The sequence below is a fragment of the Mustela nigripes genome, chromosome 7 (genome assembly GCF_022355385.1).
Source record: "Mustela nigripes isolate SB6536 chromosome 7, MUSNIG.SB6536, whole genome shotgun sequence".
In the NCBI taxonomy this organism is placed as follows: domain Eukaryota; kingdom Metazoa; phylum Chordata; class Mammalia; order Carnivora; family Mustelidae; genus Mustela; species Mustela nigripes.
Genome location: NC_081563.1, coordinates 468,159 through 487,860, shown reverse-complemented (window position 1 = coordinate 487,860; position 19,702 = coordinate 468,159). Strand labels below are relative to the sequence as shown.

The following is a 19,702-nucleotide window of genomic DNA, read 5'->3' as shown; positions in this document are numbered from 1 at the left end:
AGCCCAGAGAGCCTTGGGGCATCAGGCAGGATGGGGAAGGTGTTACTACGTCTGTTAGGGACAGTCAAATGGAGGCCGAGAGAGTCCTGCAGAAAGGGACAGGGACGAGTGCAGCCGGGGGGCCCATGCCCTCCCCCAGGGCCCGGCCACCAGCTCCGATGCCGCTCCCAGCTTGAGGGGCACCGGTCGTCCTGCTCGGCGGCCGTCCGCGCGAACGGCCCAGGGAAGCTGATCACCTCAGATGTCATTTAGAAATCAAGCAGGGGGTGTAAGGGAAGGTCCACATCCCCACTAGTCCTGTGCGGGGGTGGGAGGTAACGCCTGTGAGGAGCATCTCGTGCGTTTGTCCAGAAATTGTCCTCGTGTGTGCCCATGAGGTACGGGTCTGGGGACAGAGTTCCGGTCCCCGAGCGTGCTCACACGGAACAGACTGTCACTGTCGTATTTCTGGAGAATTCCACTGTCATACGTAGTATAAGACCAGGAAGACTGATTTATTCACGAAAGCAAATAGGCAAATTGAGGGCAAAATATCCACTTTTAGCCAAATCGATCAGTGGCTTGTATATGAGTTTTCTTAGCAAGTAATTTGCCTCCGGGTATAAAGCAGCAACCATCAGTTTGCATAAATGAGTGAATTACTTAACTTCTAAGTATCTTTGGTTAGACCTCCTCCTCTGCCTTCGGGTAAAGGAACTTATATCAAAACGCCAAAATAAGGGGAGCCTGGGTGCCTCGGTGATCAGGCAACCGAGCCTCGGTTTCGGCTCAGGTCGTGATCTCAGGGTTGTGATGTCAAAGGCCACGCTGGGCTCCGGGACCAGTGGGGAGTGTGCGTGGGATCCTCTCCGTCTACTCGTCCCCCAAAATGAATACATCTTTAACAAGCACAAACCCCCCGATACTGAAATGACTGTGAAGAGCCGACAGTCAGCCTTAATCTAAGTCTGCCTTGTCCCCGTCACTGCTGGTGACGCTCATCTCTCCGACCCTCAGCCCCCGAGGCGGGGAGCGGGGCACAAAGCCGCTGGGTGCAGGCCTGTGGGGACGGAGAGCACGGGGCTCTGCGCCCGCTGCCCGGAACCTGGGCGGAGCCGTGGGCGTCCTCCCCGATGGGGGCGGTCTGGCAGCGTCGCGGGGACCAGGTCCCGGGGTGGGGGTCACCTACCGGGGGCAGCGGGAAGCCGCTGTACAGGAAGTGGGGGTTCCACCCCCGGGGCTGGCTGATGCCGTCTTCGTAGGCCGGGGGCAGCCATCTCGCCAGCGCCGTGTTGGACGCCCCCCACCGGGGGTGGTCTCTGCGGAAACAGACGTGGGACTGTCAACCACAAGAGCCTCCATTTGGGAAGAAACAGAAAGGGAATGTCCGTTTAAAGAACAAAAAGAAATGAGGATCTTCTGTTGGGGATTTTTTTTTTTTAACGGATACTTTGGGCATGAAACCCTGACGGCGCTCGTGTTCCCTTGACCCTTGTGCGCCGCGTCCACGTGCTGCCGGCTGCAGGGGCCTGCGCGGTCGCTGCAGGTCTTCACACAGTGCATGAGGCCGGCTTGGAGGCTTGCCGCGGACGAGCGTCCGCGTTGGAGAAGGTCAGGTCTAGACTCTCCTGCAAGCCCCCACACACCCGTAATGTTGACACTTGGAACATCTAAGTCACAAAACCCAAGAGATTTGTGACAGGCCACATGACTTTGTGAAGTTTTTGGAGTGTTGGAAAATATAAACATTTAAAGATCCGTTGCTTTGTTTTGACACGTTGTCATCACGATGGGGGACGTCGCTGACGTGGGCCAGGCCTCCATCAGCGGGGCTGGTTGAGAAGCTCTGCCTGGCGTGAAAGGCGCCGGGAGCTGCCAAGACCGAGGCCACACTCACGACACGTCCGCACATCGGAGGGCGAGACGCCGCGTGGCATCGGGCAGATGGAACAGACGCGCTGCTCCTCGCGGGGCCGCAGGCTCAGGACATGGGGACACACAGTCGCTCATGACGCCGCTGCCCTGGCTAGCAGCCCCGGGGGACTTGCCAGCGGGAGGCGGGGGGGGAACGTGGGGGCATCTGCAGGGCCACGGGGTGGGGGACAATCCTTCCCCAATCCCTCCTGGAGCTCCCGCACCCCAGCCTGGCCCCATCTGTGGAATGACGCGGGGCCGCGATGCATCTCGTTAGCGGCAGGAAGTCGGCGTGGGAGACCACGTGCTCCCCCGGCGTGGATTCTTGACAGTCGGTTTACGTCATGGAAATTCCGCTGCTTGGGGGAGGTGCAAATTTACTGCATTACAAATAATGAAATGTTCATTCAACTGCTTAGGCGTGATGTTTCTGCTGACTGACTGGCATTTCAGTAGCTTGTAGGCTGTCCCGAGAGCCCAGGGGCTACCGGTCCTCGTGGACACCGGGAAAGGCTGTGCAGTCAGCCTGCCTGGCGGGAGTCCTGGAGGGAGAGTGTTTGGTGCCGTCGGGGGCCTGTGCGCGCCTCCCCACGAGGCACCTGGCCCACTGTCGTGTCGGAAGATCCTCGGCCCAGCGTGGGGCCAACATTTAGGTCTGCACCACCTGTCCATTGGGTTCTCGGCCACAGGGAGGACATGGTCAGGAGCGGACGGGGTGAGCGGACGGAAGCCTTTCTGGACAAGAGGTCACGGGGACACAGCCGTCTCTGCCGCGATGTTCGGAGCTCGGGCTCTCCTCTCCGGGGCTCCAGCACTCGGATGCTGAGAGAGGCAGGTCCAATGTCCAGCCTGAGGGGAGTGTGGATGGACGTCACGGTGGAGGCTGCGTGGCTCCTGCAGGGGTCCTCCTGGCTGCGGACAGGTGTGGGCACACGGGGGCTGTGTGGGGTCTGCTCGAGGAGCCGCGGCGTCACCGAGAATGAGCTCGGAGCCCTGTGGTAGCGCATCCTTCCCACACCCATTCATGGGAGGTCCCCACATGGCCCCGGGACCTGGTGTGGCTCCTACCGTGCCCGATGTCCCATCCACCGGCCGGAAGCCTGAGGACACTCAGCCCCTGGCGTGCAGTCGCGGCTGGAGTCCCCGAGGGCAGGTGGCACAGACCCAGGTAGACGTGGTTTGGCCAATGCTGTGCTTTTCCTTATGGGCTTGAACGCCATGTGCTCCAAGAACTCTGGAAACTTCCCTGTCCTGGCGTCATTCGTGCCCGGGTTATGGTCCAAGTGTTTCATGTAGGAGACCTACGCCAGCAGCATCTAGGTTTCCTCAGACGCATGAGCATCCTGGGGCCCCGGGGGCCGCGTGCACCCATCAGGGCTCCTGTTTGTTCAGGTGTCAGAATTGTGAACAACCGTAGTGCTGCCTGGGCTCTGTGCGGCCCCTATCTGTGATCTGGAGGCAACAGTTCAAAGCAGGATAAACACGGGCTTCCCTACGGGAGTCACCGTGCCGAGGACGTCCCCTCCAGGGAGATCTGCAGGGTCACCTCTGCCAGATGGCTTCCCGTGCTCTGTCCAAACACAAATGAGAAGACACGGTCGCGTGGCAGGTGTCCCGACGGAACAGGAGCTGCCAGGGAAGACATATGCCTCTTCACACAGCTTTGGAAGACTGACCCACATTTAGTTTGGGTTTGGGCAAGTGTTTTGAAAATTAATGCAGGGAATTTTATGCACAGCAAGTTACACACTAAACCCAGGGAGGTCAGGGGCTCTGCGGGCACATCAAACGCACGAACCAGACTTCGCCAGCAGAGTGCATCGCCTCCTCCAGGAACTCATGGGTTCTGAGGTCAGAGAGGGCCAGGAGTCGCCACGCAGAATCACGCCGTGGTGCAGACAGGGCGCGTCCCGCAGCCCGCAAGGCCACACGCAGCCTGCCTGTGTCCACACGGGATGCCCGCTCGGCAGCCCCGTGGTGCTTTCCCTCCACTGAGAACACACTGGATGCCAGACACCGCCGGCAACATGAGCCCACGAAAGTGCAGAAGGTTTTCAGCGACCTTCGGTCTTTCCTGTTGGGGGATGGTTTTGCCGCTAAAAGCGCGGCATGTGCGTGGGGGCAGGTGGGGTGCGTGCTTCCGGCCCGACTCTGCTCTCCAGTTGGTGGCTTCTCCTGAAGCAGGTGAACCCGTCACTATGTGGTACAAACGTTGTCTGATTCTCCCTCCGGCAGGTGCGGGTCAGAGACGGCCAGGGCCAGGCTGGCGAGCCGCTGTCTGAGCCGGGAAAACTCTGCTGCCATCTTGAGAGCTGGCGTCGCCACACGGGAGTCGCTGATGGCTGCAGAGCTGGGAGCCTTGCTCGGGGGAGAAGGCGCCTGGAGCTGTGTCCTCGGTCCTCTGTGGCTAAGGCCTCGGGCAGGTCCCAAAAGGTCAGATACTACCCGGTCGTCCGTGGTGACGATCACGGCACCGCTTTCCTTCACGGCGTTGTACACCGCACGCAAAGACCTTCAGAAATCCTCCCAACAGGCAGGAACGGCTGTCAGGGGAGTGTCCTTCCCTCTAGCGGAGGCAGAAACGGCCCAGAATGCCGACGACAGTCGTCCGATGGTCACCATCACATCCAGCAGCCCCCCCCCCCCCCCCGAGATCCGGACGTGCCGTGACGGATGACAGCAGCGCGCACGCCCACACGCGCATGCCCAGAAACCCGGGCAGAGGTGGGAACCTGAGGACCATCGAGGGCAACGCTCCCGAGCGGCGTCGGAAACAGGCCCCGCCGGCCTTCACGCACGCGCCACGCGGGTGGCCGACCCCCTCCTCCCGGCAGGCAGGACCGTGCGGCGCAGATGTCCTTCTCCACTCCGGTCACCTGGTTCCGCGGGCATCGTCTCAGCGAAGGGGAAAGGGCCGTGAGGGCAGCCGCAGCCACGACGCCCACCCGTCAGCCCGCACGCAGGGAAACCGGCAGAAACGGAGTCTCCTTCCAACGCTCCGTTTGGAAATCCAGACGTTACACGTCAAATTCCAAACCACATTTGCTTAAAGACAGGACGTCGGCCGACGTGCAGCTGACAGGCGGGGCCGGAGCCCGCGGTTCGCGCCAGGAAGCAGCAACGAACGGGCTAAGAAGTGACGCGGCTAAGGAAGGAAAAGAAAGTGGAAAACAGCGACTGTGCGTCCACGTTAGAGTCGAGAAGACAGTGACAGGCAAGCCCAAGAGATGAGAGAGAAGCGCCGGCGGACATTCCATCAAACGCAGGAAGCATAACGCGGTGGCGAAGACCAATGTGCTGGAGCCCGAGTCCCGGGAAACCTGGCAGAGAAGCATGACCTGGCGCGGCTCGGGCGAGAGCCAACCCCGGCGTCCTGCCCTGACCAACCTTCCAAACGGAGCAGAAGGTGCCCCTGACTGGCAGTGCTGCAGACGCTCACGCAACAACCAGAACTTTCCGGAAGGAAAGTGCTCTTCCTCGGGGAAAATGCGTGTCTGGAAGAAACCCCTGCCCTGTCTCTAGCCCCTCCATCTGAACACATCGGGGTTAAACGTGCCGGCGGACATCGCACAGAACCTGCAAGTGCGCGGGCCCCAGGCCACGAGAACACACGTGTGTGGCACATGTGGCACAGACACGGCACAAGAGCAGCCCCGAGCGGGGTGTCCGTGTGCACAGAGGACTCCCACCCTCTGCAGCCTGGGCCTCGGGGGAGGGCGGGACAGAGGAGATGGCCGGCCGGGAGAGGGGCCGAGACAAGATCCCTGGACGGGGCTCCCCAGGGCAGGGCCAGGGGACCTCCTGCCCCTGCCGAAGGGACCTGGGCGGCTGAGCTGAGGGGCCCGGGCCCTCCTGGGGAGGCAGCTGGAGGGGAGGGGGATGCACCCCTGGCGCAAGCAGCGGCTTCAGCAAGTGCAGGAAGAAGTCTGGGCGTCTGGGAAATCTCACACCCCGGATGGTTTGGTTCGCTCGGGCATCACCTTCTGTCCTGAACCACAGACGAGACCACACGCCCCTGCCTGCTGGCAGCAGCCCCCGTGAGCCCCGTGACCACCACACGGCCAGCACCATTCTGGGTTATTCTGAGATGCGCTCTGTGCTTCTGTTTAGTCTAGGACTGTGGTCATCACGGACCTAACCTTCAAACTGCAAAACTCTTTGTAACAAAAATGGGAACCAGTCCTGTTTATGCTGGACCGACTGGCCAGGGGTCCCACTCACCAGCTGCAGGAGGACAGGGCTATCGTGTTCCCCAACACGTGTCGTGGGGCCTGGCTCAGAGCAGGAGGGAGGGAGGTAGGTCTGCCATCTTGCCCCGGCCCCCACTGCGGGCACAGCCACAGCTGTGCTGCCCTCTGGTACCCGGCGGCTGCTGTGTTGCAGACTTGTGTCACGGGTCCCGTGGCCATCCTCCACCTGTGGCCCAACTGACATCCGGGCCCAACAGAGCCACATTCCTTGGCCCTGCGCCTTCTCAGGGTTCTGATCTCAGTTGAACCTATGGCTCCTGGGCCTTCCCAGAACCCGATTCTAGGGGACACGTTGTGGAAGGGGTGGGGCAGCATCCAAGGGACACCCGCAGACGGCATGGGCAGGTGTCTATGGGACACCCACAGACGGGGTGGGGCAGCGTCTAGGGGACACTACTGGATCGGGTCAGGTCGGGGACACACCTGGCGACAAGCCGGACAGGTGGGGGTCCAGGGTGTGCTGCGGTGGGACAAGACCCCGGCGGTCTGCAGCCTCCTGGGATGGAATGCCACTGCCCCCTACCCCCCGAGGCGGGGCCGGTCTGGAGGACACGCCGACCTGTTGTTGCAGGCGCCCGTGATGAGCCGGTACTTGTCGGCCAGGCAGGTGTCTGGGCACTCTGGGGGCAGCATGTAGGGCAAGCATCCGGACACGTTCGCGACTGTGTTCAGCACGTCTTCTGGCAGGACATCTGGGGAGGAAGCCGTGTGTGAGGATGAGCCCACCGCGTCCTACACGGGGCAAGGCGGTCGCAGACAGCCCCGCCACATCAGAGGCGTCCGCGCCGGGGCCAGGGCTTCCTTCTTCAAACCCGTGCTCTCGACAACGCCGTCACACACCCTCCACGCGAGGAAATGGGCTTTTAAAACCCATGTTTGCTGTGACCGTTCAGGAAAGCCGGTCAGTGCTCTGGTCCCCTGGAGACAGGGCACCCGCGGGGTCGCGTCCCCGACAAGCCTCTGCGCCCTGGCAGTGAGATGGGGCGGCCAGCAGAGCTCGGCCCCCGGCCGGTCAGGGGTGCGGGCAGCATCGGCGCTGGAGCGCGGAGCCTGGCTCTCGCCAGCTGGACTGCTGGCTCCCTTCTCCCCACCCTCTCTGGGTTGGGGCCCAGAAGCTCGTGTGTTTCCCCAAGCACGTGCTGCCGGCACGCTTCCCTGTTGGTCCCAGAAGGAACCTTTGGTCACTTCTCCAAGACGAGTTGTACAGATCTTCGAGATAAAGCCGTGAGGACGGCGGAGGAGGGGCCAGGGCCAGGAGCTTCCCTAGGGGACCCTGGGAAGGATGCATCCGTTTGACACAGAGAGAAAGAGAAGGGGCGTCCCCGCCAGGGCATGAGCCGGAGGGTTCCCCGCCAGGGCATGAGCCGGAGGGTTTCACGTGGTAAGTCAGCGAGAGAACCACAAACACCATGTGACCCACGCGCACCAGGGATTCAAGGAGCAAAGCAGATGGGGCGCCGGGTGGCTCAGTCCTTAGACAACTGCCCCCGGCTCAGGTCCTGGTCCCAGGGTCCTGGGATGGAACGCTGGGCTCCCTGCTGGGCCGGGACCTGCTTCTCCCTCCCCCACGCCCCCTGCTTGTGCTCCCTCTCTCGCTGGGTCTCCCTCTGTCAAATAAATAAATAAAACCTTAAAAAAAAGGCAGATGAACCTATGGGAATGCGGGAGGGGAGAGAGAGGGAAATGCACCATCGGAGACTCTTACGGCTGTCGCGGAGGGAGGGGCTGCTGGAGGAGGGTGGGGGATGGGCAGAGGGGGAGGGGCTGCTGGAGGAGGGTGGGGAGGGGCAGGGGGGGAGGGGCTGCTGGAGGGGAATCACCAAGTTTTACTCCTGAAACCAATTTTCCCATATGTGTCACCTACGTAGAATTTAAATAAAAATGTGAAATAAATTAAAAACATAAAACTCAATAAAAGAAACAAAGGCTAAGTCCACAGGAAGTGTCTGCGGCTCTTTGGGGGAGGGACCTGGGGACCACGCGGCTCGTGAGAAGCCCGGGTTGGTCTGCTCCTTCCCCACCAGGGCTCATACGCTGCCCGGGTCCGGCCGGCCGCGCCCCGTGTGCACCAACGGGCGGCCTTGCTCGGAGGCTCTGCCGGCAGCCACTGCTGTCCCCCGTTCAGAGTCCGGCAAACCGGTTCTCAGAGGCCCGGAGGAGGTCACGGAGGCCACGGCACCCAGCAGGGCGGGGCTCGTCTCCTTGCCGGCTGCTACAGCAACGGGACCCCTCGCACAGCCCGCGCGGCTCCTGCTGTCCCCGCAGTCCCTGGCCGCCCCGTCTCACCACCAGGGCTCGGCGGCTCTTGGATGCCACGACACAGGCTGCCAGGGGCTGAGCCGCCGCCGCGCTTCAGTCTGGACCACAGAGGGACCGCCACCTCCCAGGCGAACCCAGACGCATCCCACGCCTGCTGGAGCCGCGGTGACAGACCCACCGCGTCTGTCTGGGACCGAGCAGGGAGGCGAGCGAGAGGCGCTCTGTGCATTCCCTCCCAGCCCAGGCTCTGCCCCTCGGGGCCGCTGCTGGGGGGGCACCTCGGGGGCTCACCGGTGGGAGGCCAGGATCTCCGGAGCTTCCCGGAGACTCTTGTCTTCAGGGCCTGCACGGAGGCTTCCATGATCTCGGCCGCACGGGAGACGGCGCGGCTGGTCGGCTCAGGGCGTTTGGAGAAAGACAGAAGCTGTGACGGAGACGGGACCCCTCTTTGGCGGAGGTCTCTGCGGCGCGAGGGGAGAAGTAACACGGGTTATTCGTCTGGGGCTGTTCTCGTAAGGAGTCAGTACTCACTTCAGCAGAGTATGTGCAGGGCCTGCCCCATGTGGGGTCGAAGACGGGCGCATCCAGAGGTCGTGGGCCGGACAGGACTTGGGGGCGATAAACCTTGTCAGCATCGAGTTAGACGCCTGTGCTGTGCCCCGGCTGGTGAGTCAGGGGCCCTGCGCGCAGCCCCCTGGAGCTCCCGGGTGAGCCCGTGCTCACAGGCTGGCCCCGCTCCCTGTCAGAGAACCGGTCCCCGCAGGGCAGGACAAGGCAACAGAGCCTTTGTGGTGGGACCGGAAGCACCGTGCTGGGTCCCCAGCACCCTGCGTCCCCGGCCACGCGCGTCCCAGCAGCTCCAGCCCCAGGGGATCCGTCCAGCCCCTGCCCACGGCACTTTGGGGCCATCGCCCTGGGGGCAGGGGTCCGAGCTGGCCCCTGCCCGGGTGGGGCTGCAGAGTGGACCCCCGCGGCCTCAGGCGGAGCGGCAGGAAGCCCCTCCAGCCGCCCTGAGATGTGCGGCTCCCGACACGGATGACTCGGCGGCGGGATCAGCCAAGTTCCCGCCTCCCGCCGCAACCCCGTGGGCCACCATGCGTCAGTAAGAAGCCCGAGTCGCACTGAGGGACTGGGGCGGCCGGTGCTGGGCCGAGAACCACTCACCTCGGGCTGTCGCCCCGAACACCTCGGCTGCCCACGGCCACAATGACGCTCAGTTTACGACACTCCGTCATTGAGAGCCAAGTAGCTGGCGTCGGGGGCACAGCCGGTGACAGACGCGGCGGACACGGCGGACACAGCGAAGTGAACCTGACGTGACACCGATGCACGCGGCCCAGAACTTCCATGAAGAGCTCTGGATGTCGCGTGACACCAGGTCACCGCGAAGTTTTCTTTCTTTTAAGATTTTATTTTATTTGACAGAGAGAGACACAGTGAAAGACGGAGCACAAGCAGGGGCAGTGGGAGAGGGGGAAGCAGGCTGCTCGCCGAGCAGGGGGCCTGCCTTGAGGCTCGATCCCAGGACCCCGGGATCACGACCTGAGCTGAAGGCAGAGGCTTTAACCCACTGAGCCCCCCAGGTGTCCCTGTAATGAATTTTTGGTAGAAGCTGACATACCAGTCAGCGGAGACACGGGACCCCGGCCCCAGACACTGGCCACCACAGTGCCAGCCGCGGCCTTTCTGGGGCTCCCTGAGACTGCGGGGGCAGGAGAACAGTCCCCCAAAGAAGTCCGTGTCGGCGAGCGAGGAGGGCCGCGGGCTCGCCCCTGTAGGCACCTCCCACCCCAGAGCATGTCTCCGGGTCCTCCGGAAACTGCGTCTCCCGGATTCAAACCGTAAGGACCTCAGTGAACTGTGAGTTTGCTTTGCACCTTCAGTGCCTCCTTGCGCGATGCTGGTCTTCAAAGGTCTCTTGAAGAAACTTCTAGAAACAACCTCCGAAGACCTCACCGATGACCTTCCTCATTGGCTCTCTTGTCTTTGCGTTTCCACGTACATCACCGCAAACCCGAGCGGTGAAACCCGTCTGCAGCCCCGTTCTCGCTGCGCAGGCTGGCGTTCGCACGAGGAGACTCAGCAGGACTGAGACGCCACGTCTTCCTCCCTCGCTTCTGCTCCTCGTGAGCCTGGACCGGGTGGCCCCGACAAGGGCCGTGAAGCCCGAGGACCCCGTTTCTTTGTCCTCAGAGTTCAACGACGGGAGGAGACTCAGGCCAGCCTCCGCTCGCCGGCAGACCCGTGGACGAGACCGCCGGGTCGGGGGCCTTGAGACGGCAGGCGCCCTCCCCTCCCCAGGTGACACCTTGGCCGAGGGCAGAGCTCGGCTCAGAATCTAGGGAGAAGCCCGGGCGTCCTGAGGAAGACCTCGAGGGACCTGGTTTGCGCTGTCGGGAGGATGCCACACGCAGGGCCACACCCGCAGCCCAGAGTCATGGGGGCGGCCGCCGACCCCGGGAGCAGGCTGGGGACAAACGGATGTGGCCCCAGCCCTGCTGGTCCCTGGAAGGACGGGGTTGTGGAGAAGTTTGCAAGACGCCAGCGTGGCGTGCGCACGGGGACAGATACTCCTGGGGAACAGTCTCCTCGGCTCTGGGTTATTTCTCAACACCTCGTGAGACAAAGGGCGTTGACTGTCTTTGCTCCTGTCCACCCTCAAGGATGCTTTGAAAGGGGCCGCCCTGAGGGGCGCCTGGACGGCTGTCAGCAGAGCCCCCACTCTCACTCTCAGGGTCCCGAGTCCAAGCCGAATGCTGGGCATGGAGTCTGCATAGAAAGGGGGCAGCACGGGAGGCAGAAGTGGCGTCTCCCTCCGTGGAACGGCCCTAGCGCCCGCACAGCACGGAAGCCCTCCTCTCCGGGGCAAAAGACAGGGGCGCAGACCCTCCCCTACACCGGTGTGGGTCCCACGCCCCCATGGTCAGTATGCCCAGTGGTGGGTCTGGGAAGGGGCGGAGCTTTAGGCGATGGGGACCATGGGTCTAGGAGGACATCCCTTGGGGACTCCAGATGCTGCCTCCCTGGTAGGCACGAGGAAGCAGCATGGGAAAGAGCCGTCAGACGAGCGACAGTAAGACTGTGTGACTGCACCCACCGCCATTCCAGAGGAGAAGGACCCCGTGGTGGCAGCCGCCAAGGAGCAGGGCCTGGAGCCTGGGCCCCCCGCGTGGCCCGCCCACGGCAGTGGGGGCCCCGCGGATCAGCCACGCTCAGCGGTGCACTGCCCGAAAGAGGGCTCCCCGGCAAGCGGACCAGGGACAGGTTTGTTGTAAAAACAAAGTGTGGGTCCAGGAGTGCAGGGGTGGGTGATGCCCCGCGGGGCATGCAGGCGTCCAGGGAAGGGCAGGTATCGCCCTGGGCCTGGGTCTCTGCTGATTTGGCTCCCTGGACCCCATGTGGATGTCACCGTCCCCAGTAAGAGCATCTGTAACCGTTAGTCAGCCACCAACGAGACGAGCTTGTGAGGACAAAACCCGCTCCTTAGCTGTTCTGTTTGTTTTGCAAACATCCCATGTGAGACCACCGTGTCCTCAGTACGGAGGTCGACTGCGTGTTAAAGCCGAGGGGTTTCTTACGACTGAAACCAGAAGGACGGGCTTGTCCTGCACCGAACGTCTGTGTCCTGCGGTGTCCTCCACCCCCGCTCTGGTCTCGGCTCCTCCCGCCTGCCCCAAGACAAGTAGCCCCCTGTCCCGGGACCCCGTCCACTGCCAAGACCGCAGATGTGCGTCAGGGCGAGTTCCCCGTGGTTTGCTCTGGGCTACCCTAGAGACAGAGTCTGGGACTGAATACCGGTTCTTTCGGGATCTTCCCCTTGACACCAGGAAGTGAGCAAATGCGCGGGAGTTCCCGCTTTGTAAGGAGGAGATGGCGAAGCCGGCGGCGCGGCCCGGGCACCGGCCCTAGTGACCTGCCCTCCTGTGTCCCCCGCGGAAAGCCCACCTCTTCACGGTGTGGTAGATGGCGCGGTCCACCATGCGTCTGGTCTCCTCCACGACGCTGAGCACAGGAGGGTCTCCGCTCCGTCCTGTGGAACAAAACAGCATGGTGAACCCTGTCCGAGCGCAGACTCCTCTGCCACATTCAGTGTCCTCCAAGGGCAGCGCGAGGCAGCGACAAGCCCACGGCCCCTGAGCCCTGTCTGGAGGGGTCCTGGCCGGCTCCCCGTGGGCCTTGTTTCCACATCTCACAGGAGGCACGAGCCCCCCAGAGCTGCCCACGCAGTGCAAGGAGCAGAGGGTCCTGCCCACTCCCACCGCCTCCCCGCACTGTCTCGCTCCCCCGGCCCAGACCCCTCCGTGACTGCAAGGAGCCGAGTCCTCTGTTCCCTCACCAGGACACAGAAGCTCGTAAACTTTCCCTATTTTACGTGTGCACTTAAGAAAGGACAAATTACTGAAATGTGCCGGCAGTCTCCAATGACAAGACTCGCGTTGAATTTTATTTCATGCTTGAAATGCTTCACCGGTCCCCATGTTCACGGCCCTCGAAATTCATACGCGGAAGCCGCGCCCAGCGGGACGATGTGAGGACAGCCACAGGCCGACCCCGTGATGGGATGGCTAAGACGGGCCGAGGGCCGCTTCCAGCAGGGACACAGCCCGGTGCGTCTGCCCGCCGCCTCTCCCAACACGAAACGGGCTCCGGACCTGCACCCGCGGCAGCCAGAGCGTGAGACGCGCTCGTCTCCTGCGTGCACGCCAGCCGGTCGGGGCGGCTTGTCAGAGTGACCCAGACTAACCTGCAACCCAAGATTGCGCTCCTGGGTTCAGACACGAGGCTCCAAACGAATAATGTAAAGCAGCAAGTGCTTCGAGGGGTGCCCAAGTAGCTTCTGTTACTAACAAACCTTGCATAATCAATACTTCATGAAAGGAAATGCATAATTTGTAAAGATAAATAGACTACCAGAATACTTTCAAGCACATACACCTTTGTAGGAATTAAACTGTTTAGGATGGAAATGTCTGTATTTAGGAGGCGGTGGGCACAAGACGTCCAGGAAATCTACCGACACCGTGAGAACTCTCGGCAGCTCTCTTCTGTCCTTTTTTGTCCTAAATCTTCGCTAATGACCCCACTGCAGGAAGAACCAGTCTCTGAGCCGGGAGGGGCGTCTATGCGGCCCGAGACCGCAGGTGCCCGAGGCGGAGACCCCAGCCGCCTCCCAAGTCCGGGGGGACAGAGCCCGGCACAGACACCCTCACGCACCCTCTCCAGCCCCCTGCACCCCCTGCAGCCTCTGAATGTGTTATGGGACAGACACAATTCTGTGCATCATCCCGGGACTCTGGGAGACGGGACTGGCCACCAAGAGCTGGGGGACCTCGTACTTAAGGGCCTGGGAAGCACGCTGCAGGGCAGGTGCCGCTTGGACACAGCTGTACGTCGGGCTCCTGGGGCCCTCCCAGGGGTGACCAGGCCCTGGACGTGGGCCTCTGGGGCCCTCCTGGGGCCGAGCCCAGAATGGACACGCCGGGGCGAGGGCCCAGCAGCGAGCCCGCCGGTAGCCACCCTCCTGGCTGCCCCACGAAGACCCCAGCGCTGTGATGAGAACGCAAACCCCGGAGAACAGAGCAGCATCACGAGTTGGACAGGGGCTGAGAAACGTGACCCACGACAGTGATCTTTCGGGGAACCTCGGTGAGCTGGTGGTCAGCCGGGAAAACACTGTCCTCTGTCAACGAACGCGAGGTCGGACACAGTGAGAGAAATGTTCTCCAAATAGGTAATTTGTAAACGGTTAACAAGCCTCAAAATGCTCCGGTTGATGCTAAAACGCCCGCGACGCGGCATCCACAGCCCCGGGCAAAACCTGACGAGATGCGTCCTCGTGCGCAATCGGTGTGTGGCTCTGAGTCCTGCAGACGCGGGTCGCGGCCTCCGGCGGGCGGTGGCGTGTGGGGCTCCGGCGAAGCCGCAGAGACCAGACGCCCCAATTCGTGGACTGTGATGTCCACAGCTGACCGTGTGTGTGATGGTCTGTGGGCGTCTCCGATCCACGACAACTCAGCCGCCACAGCCGCATGACCCCGCTGGTGCTACCGTGGTTTTACATGGGGGGGGCTGTCCGATAGAAGGACAGATTAGGTAAGTCACAGGACAGCTGTCGAGCAGCACGGGCACCGCGGGTTCACGTGGGCGAGATGAGCCCGCCTTTCCTGCGGTGCCTGAAACGCGCGTCTGGTGTCCTTTCCTGCCGTCGTCCAGACGCAGGGCACTCGGCACGGCGTGGCCTGTCGGGGTCCCCGCGACGGACGACTTCCCATGCTCCTGCGTGTGGCAGGTGTGGCGAGGGAAGGGGCGCGTGTAGACCCATGTTCTCTGAGCCCAGCGCTCGCTCAGGCTTCCTGCTGCCTGGGACGCGTTGGGCGCTTTCTTAGGGGAACGGGGGTCTGTGAGGGATGTCGGTGCAACTTTCCACATGGTCACGAAGCCCCGAGTCCAGTGGAGTTGGGAGAAGTGGGGCCCAGCAGGGGTGGGACGGGGGCTGTCAGCGCGAGGGTCCTCCCACTGCTGAGGAGTCCGTAGACAGCCCCGCCGGGCTGTGGGGACGCAGGAGCCTGCTGGGGACAGTGTGCGTCCCGGGGGGGGGCGGGCAGCCAGAGGTGTTTGGTGCCTTTTTTTTCTTTCTTTTTCTTTTTCTTTTTCTTTCTTTTCTTTTCTTTTTCTTTTTCTTTTTTTTTTTTTTTAGCCAAACAGACGCCGAGCTTGAGTCCTGGCCATTGCAAGCTCCGGACCACACCTGACACTGCGCACCCCGTGTCCCAGACGCACACCACGCCCAGAAAGGAACACGTGATTTCTCCCAAAGACAGTTTTTTCAGATAGTCAAGCCAGTGAAATGGAGAGTCTTGTGGTAGAGACCCTGGATTACTCTTCCGACAGGACCGAGTTGAGACTCGTCCACCCTCCAGACCCATGGCTCCCTTCTCGGGACGCAGGAGGAAACACGGCAGGTGCCTCGCCTGGCTCTCAGGGCCGCCGCGCCGCTGTCTGTTTCCGTGGCTGTGGACAGCGGCTTCCCGAGGCCAGAGGCGGCATTCACTCGTTACTCACCCCACAGGAGGTCCTGGCCTCTCCGGAGGAAGGGGAAGAGGCCATGGGCACAGGCCGCCGCCAGCGTGACGCCCAGGACGGCAAGTGCTCTCCTTCTGACGGCGGAACCGGCTGAGAACAAGCGGCCCATCAGGGTGACGTCCACACGAGCGGCTTCTCTGGGACCTTGGGAGCGGGACACCCTGTCATCGGGCTCTTCCCCACGCGTCCAGCACCGCGCTCAGCGTCCCCCCAGCTGGGTCTGAGGCCCAAAGACTCTGACCTGCCTCCCGGACGGCTGCGGCCGCCCTATAAACCCTCCTGCTCTTCGGTGCCCGCTCGAGCGTCACCGGCCGGGCAGCTCTCACGCCCTTGGCTGGCGCCAAGCCTCCGGGATGTCGCCAGGAGCAAGAGTCCCCCGTCCAGGTCCTCTGGGGTGGAGCCCCCGCCCCCGCCAGGAAGAAGGAGAAGGCATGTGTGTTGAGGAGGAAGAAGCCAGCTACAGTCACCCCTCCTCTCCTTCCCTTCTAGAAAAGGACCTCGGCCTTCAGAGGCCGCCCGACCACATGCCGGTCCCCGTGGGTCCCTGGGGCCTGGACACTGGGGCCGTCATTCCTTCCTGCCTAGACGGTGAACAGGCGCCTGTCCCGGGGTCTGGCGAGTAAGGTGTGTGCAGGAGGCAGGGCTCCCCACGCCGACCCCGGCGGGTCTGCGCCACGAGCCGGAGATGGGCACGGGGCTCCCTGTGGACGGGAGGGAGGAAGGGTTTCCGTGGTTGGCCTCCTCTGAGGCTGTGCGCCTCGGCAGGAATGTGGTCAGCCCGGCACGAGTCCACGGCGGCTCTGAGGACGCCGCTGTCCTGCCTTCCCTCGGCTGTCTGTGGAGACGCAGACGCGGTCTCCCCCCCAAGCCTCTCGGTTTCTGCTTCATGAAAACGGTCTCCCTTCTCTTCTTTCGCACTCGCTCCCGCAGCACCGCGCCTTCTCCAGGAGAGCAGCCCCCACGCCCCCCCCATAAGGAAAAAACAGGCAAGAGGTTCCAAGGTAGACAAGGGAATTCCTGGTGTACGTGAAGCAGGTGTGGGAAGTGGTGGGGGTATAGCAGGGCTGAGTGAGGATCCGTCCCGGGATCCCACACCCCCAGCACAAAGCCAACAAGCATCACCTGTGACCGTTGTAGGGTCTCGGAGCCGACGCCCCATGGCTAGGGGAGTAAGCTGCTTTGGCCGGTGTTGACCTGTCTTTCCAAGTGCAAGCACTGAAGGGTCGGTGGGAGCGTGGGTCTGGGGGTCCCTGGAAGGCCTGGGCGAACCCACTCTGACGGGAGTCACCCCCGTCCTGGGCCCCACCCCAGGGCTCCCAGAGGGCACCCCTTTCCCCAGGGCCAGGCTCTTCCTTTTGGGTTTTCCATGCAGATGCTATGGCAGCCCAACACGCTCAGACCAGGAAAGTTACTTTCGGACAAAATGCTGGCACCCGGATGAGTGTGGCTTCCTGAGAAACAGCACATTTTTGAAAAGTCTGCGTGTCTGACGTATTTGGGACGTACTATACTCAGAGTTCATCCAGTGCTTTTTATAGACTTAGTATTAGCAGAAATCCCGGGCTCGCATTTGAGAAACCCAGCACCCCGCGGTCCCAGCAGGGGAACCCGAGCAGACTTGAGGTCAGCTCCGCTGTTCAGCTGCGTGAATGTCCCTGCCTGCCGGTCAGGGGCTGAGACTTGTGTGATGGTCACCCGGGTCTACACCGCAGTCCCAAACCCCTCTGGACGTGCCCTGTGCCCTCCTGAGAGGCGCTCCGCGAGGCAGCTGGCTGGGGCTGGCAACCGTGGAGGGGAGTCCTGTCGAGCTGACCCAGGACACTGGGGTGGTGGGTGGCACTGACGGCCCCGCAGACGGGCTTCTGCGCAGCTAGTCCTGCTGGTCCCTGATGGCTTCCCTCCAGCACAGCGAGGCCCTTGGGGACAGGGAAAGACACGTCCTTAAACACTGGGGTCCAGTGCAGAAAAGGCCAGGCCTGGGGACGTCCCCGAGGAGCTTACACTTAAGTCGCAGCATTGAACGATGGTGTCAGATGATCTAAAGATCCACAAGGGCTGAAATTAGGTCGAGAAAGTTGGCTTTTGGGAATGAAGGGAAGGAAACATCTTCCTCTAACTGTGGGGTCTTCCCGCAGGACGAGGAATCCCGTGGACGTGAGACAGATGAACAGGAGAAACACGAAGCTTTACTCGGAGGCCCAGCAATGACCTTCCGACCTGAGGTCGGCCCGAGGCAGGCGGTGTGTGGGCTGTGCGGAGATTGGACATGGACCGTGCCAGGAGCTGGAGGACAAGGGGCTTCCGACCCAGGGAGATTCCAGTCGTGAGGAGTTCCACACGGGTTCCGGGGGTGTCCACACGGCCTTCTCGGCTCTCAATGTCCTGCCCTGGCGACAAGGACGTCTCCGCTTGCCGTGGAGCGCACCCCTCACCTGGAACACCTCCTTCCTGCTCCGTGGGGGACAGAGGAGCGGCCGAGGCCCCTTCCCGCACGGCTGTCCCTTCAGTAACTGTTTTGGGGCGGCCTTCCCTCGACCCCGTCAGGGACAGTGATGGAGGTTCCTCCTGCCCAGCCCAGTGGGATGATACTGGTTGAGTTGACACAAAGTGAACAGTTCAGCCAGGATCAAAACCCACCAGGTCTTCCCTTGCGAAGGACAAGTTCTGGTCGTCGGTGTGCTTTGTCCGAAGCGATGGCACTGGGCGGCCCCACGATCATCGAGCTGAAGTGGACACCACCTGTCCTGCGGTCCCGTCCGACCTCTCTTACCTGACGGGTCCAGGTCACGGGGGCTGGGAGGACCTTGTCCTCCAGGTGCAGGAAGCCCTCAGTGACAAAATCCAGGAAGAGCTCCGAGCTCCCGTGGCTTGCTAGCCATGGGGGCGGGTTCCGTGCCGGGCCCTCAGGGGATCGTGGGGGGCACAGGGTCCTGGAGTGCAGGGCAGGCTTGTGTGGGGCAAGGGGACCAGGAGTTTTCTCCCACGTTGGCTTCTGCTGGAATGCCCAGGACTCTCCCAGCAAAAATACATTTCAGTCCTTTCCCTGAAGCTCCAAGGACAGGATGAAGCTGGCGGGAAGTGGAGGTGGGACGTGGACCTAAATCATCACCAACAGAACGTCATCAGTGCCAGCGAGGTGGTCAGAGCAGAGCTCGGGGGCCCGTGTGCCTTTGTCCTATAGTGGCTCTGACCGATGGTGAGGCCCAGACGGAAGCCACGGGGCACAGGGACATGTGGTCAGGGGGCTGCGTGGCCTCAGGGTGCGGGTGGCAGATGGGAAGGGTCCGGGAAGCCGGCCTTCTCGCCGTCACCGTTGGCACCATCGCCTGTGTGTGTAGGAGGGACTGGGGTCTCTGGGCTCACACAGGAATGAGGGTCTGCACTGCCACCTGTGTCCTGGGGACCTCGGCTCCTCAGGGGCTGGGAGGGATGCCCAGTGGGCCAGCCTGAAGCGGACAGCTAGTGCTGTGTGCAGCTTGGGCTCTTGTCTTAGAGACAGTGGAGGGAGACTCGGGGGGACGGTGACATGGGGCTCTGGGACTTCTGGTGCCAGCTGGAGGGGGACACGCAGGAGACTGGTGGCTCGTGGGAGGCTCTGAAGCATGGACCTGGGCCCTGGGGGCCTGGGGGGTGACAGTGGGGGCCTCAGCAGGTCAGAGAGGAAAGCCTCGAGTTCGGAACTGGTGGGCACTTTCACTGCTCCTTTCCACTGCTGGTTCGCTGGCTCCGCACGCAGATGCCAGGACCCCTGTCACCCGTGACGGCTCCTGATGGACCTCTCCTCCTCTTCCAGCGTCCACTGCTCAGTGGCCTCCCCGTGCCCAGGGGATACACCGTGACCGTGAGGTCGGAGGGGAACCCTGGCTCTGACCCCCTCTTTCCTGCTGCGGACCCACCGGCGTCACTGCTGAGACTGCGCTTACGCCTCTGTGAGTACCTTCGGTGTGCACACACATGCGTGCGCGGTCCCCGACATGGTCTGACGCTGGCCTTCGAAGAGAGTACTGTGGGTTTTGTCCTCAGAGAACTCGCGTCCTGAGAAAGCTCCTGTACAAGTTCAAGCACCCGTTCTGGGTGACTGTTCTGGGAGTCGGGGGTCCATGAGCCGCTCGTCCGAGTGGGGAGCTCGGGGCCACCGGTGCTTCGGGCATGTGTGGTCACGGGTCTCCGAAGCGTCAGGTAGAGAACCTCTTCCTCTTGCTCCGCTGGCCTCATGC

General features: G+C 62.5%; 1 protein-coding gene across 5 annotated transcripts in view; it reads right to left on the bottom strand.

Annotated features, from left to right (window-relative positions):
* TPO (thyroid peroxidase) overlaps window positions 1–19,702 on the bottom strand; it is a 47,431-nt gene that overhangs the window by 16,847 nt on the left and 10,882 nt on the right. For 2 of the 5 annotated variants that reach the window (XM_059405059.1, XM_059405060.1), the window contains exons 1-5: window positions 15,465–15,794; window positions 12,348–12,432; window positions 8,694–8,863; window positions 6,703–6,835; window positions 1,169–1,298 (exon numbers count right to left, since the gene is read on the bottom strand). In XM_059405059.1, coding sequence (XP_059261042.1) covers window positions 1,169–1,298; window positions 6,703–6,835; window positions 8,694–8,863; window positions 12,348–12,432; window positions 15,465–15,594 — 648 coding nt within the window. In that variant the 5' untranslated portion in view covers window positions 15,595–15,794. Of the gene's footprint in view, window positions 1–1,168; window positions 1,299–6,702; window positions 6,836–8,693; window positions 8,864–12,347; window positions 12,433–15,464; window positions 15,795–19,702 lie in introns of those variants that run through there. The other 3 variants (XM_059405062.1, XM_059405061.1, XM_059405063.1) reach the window with 3 other exon arrangements.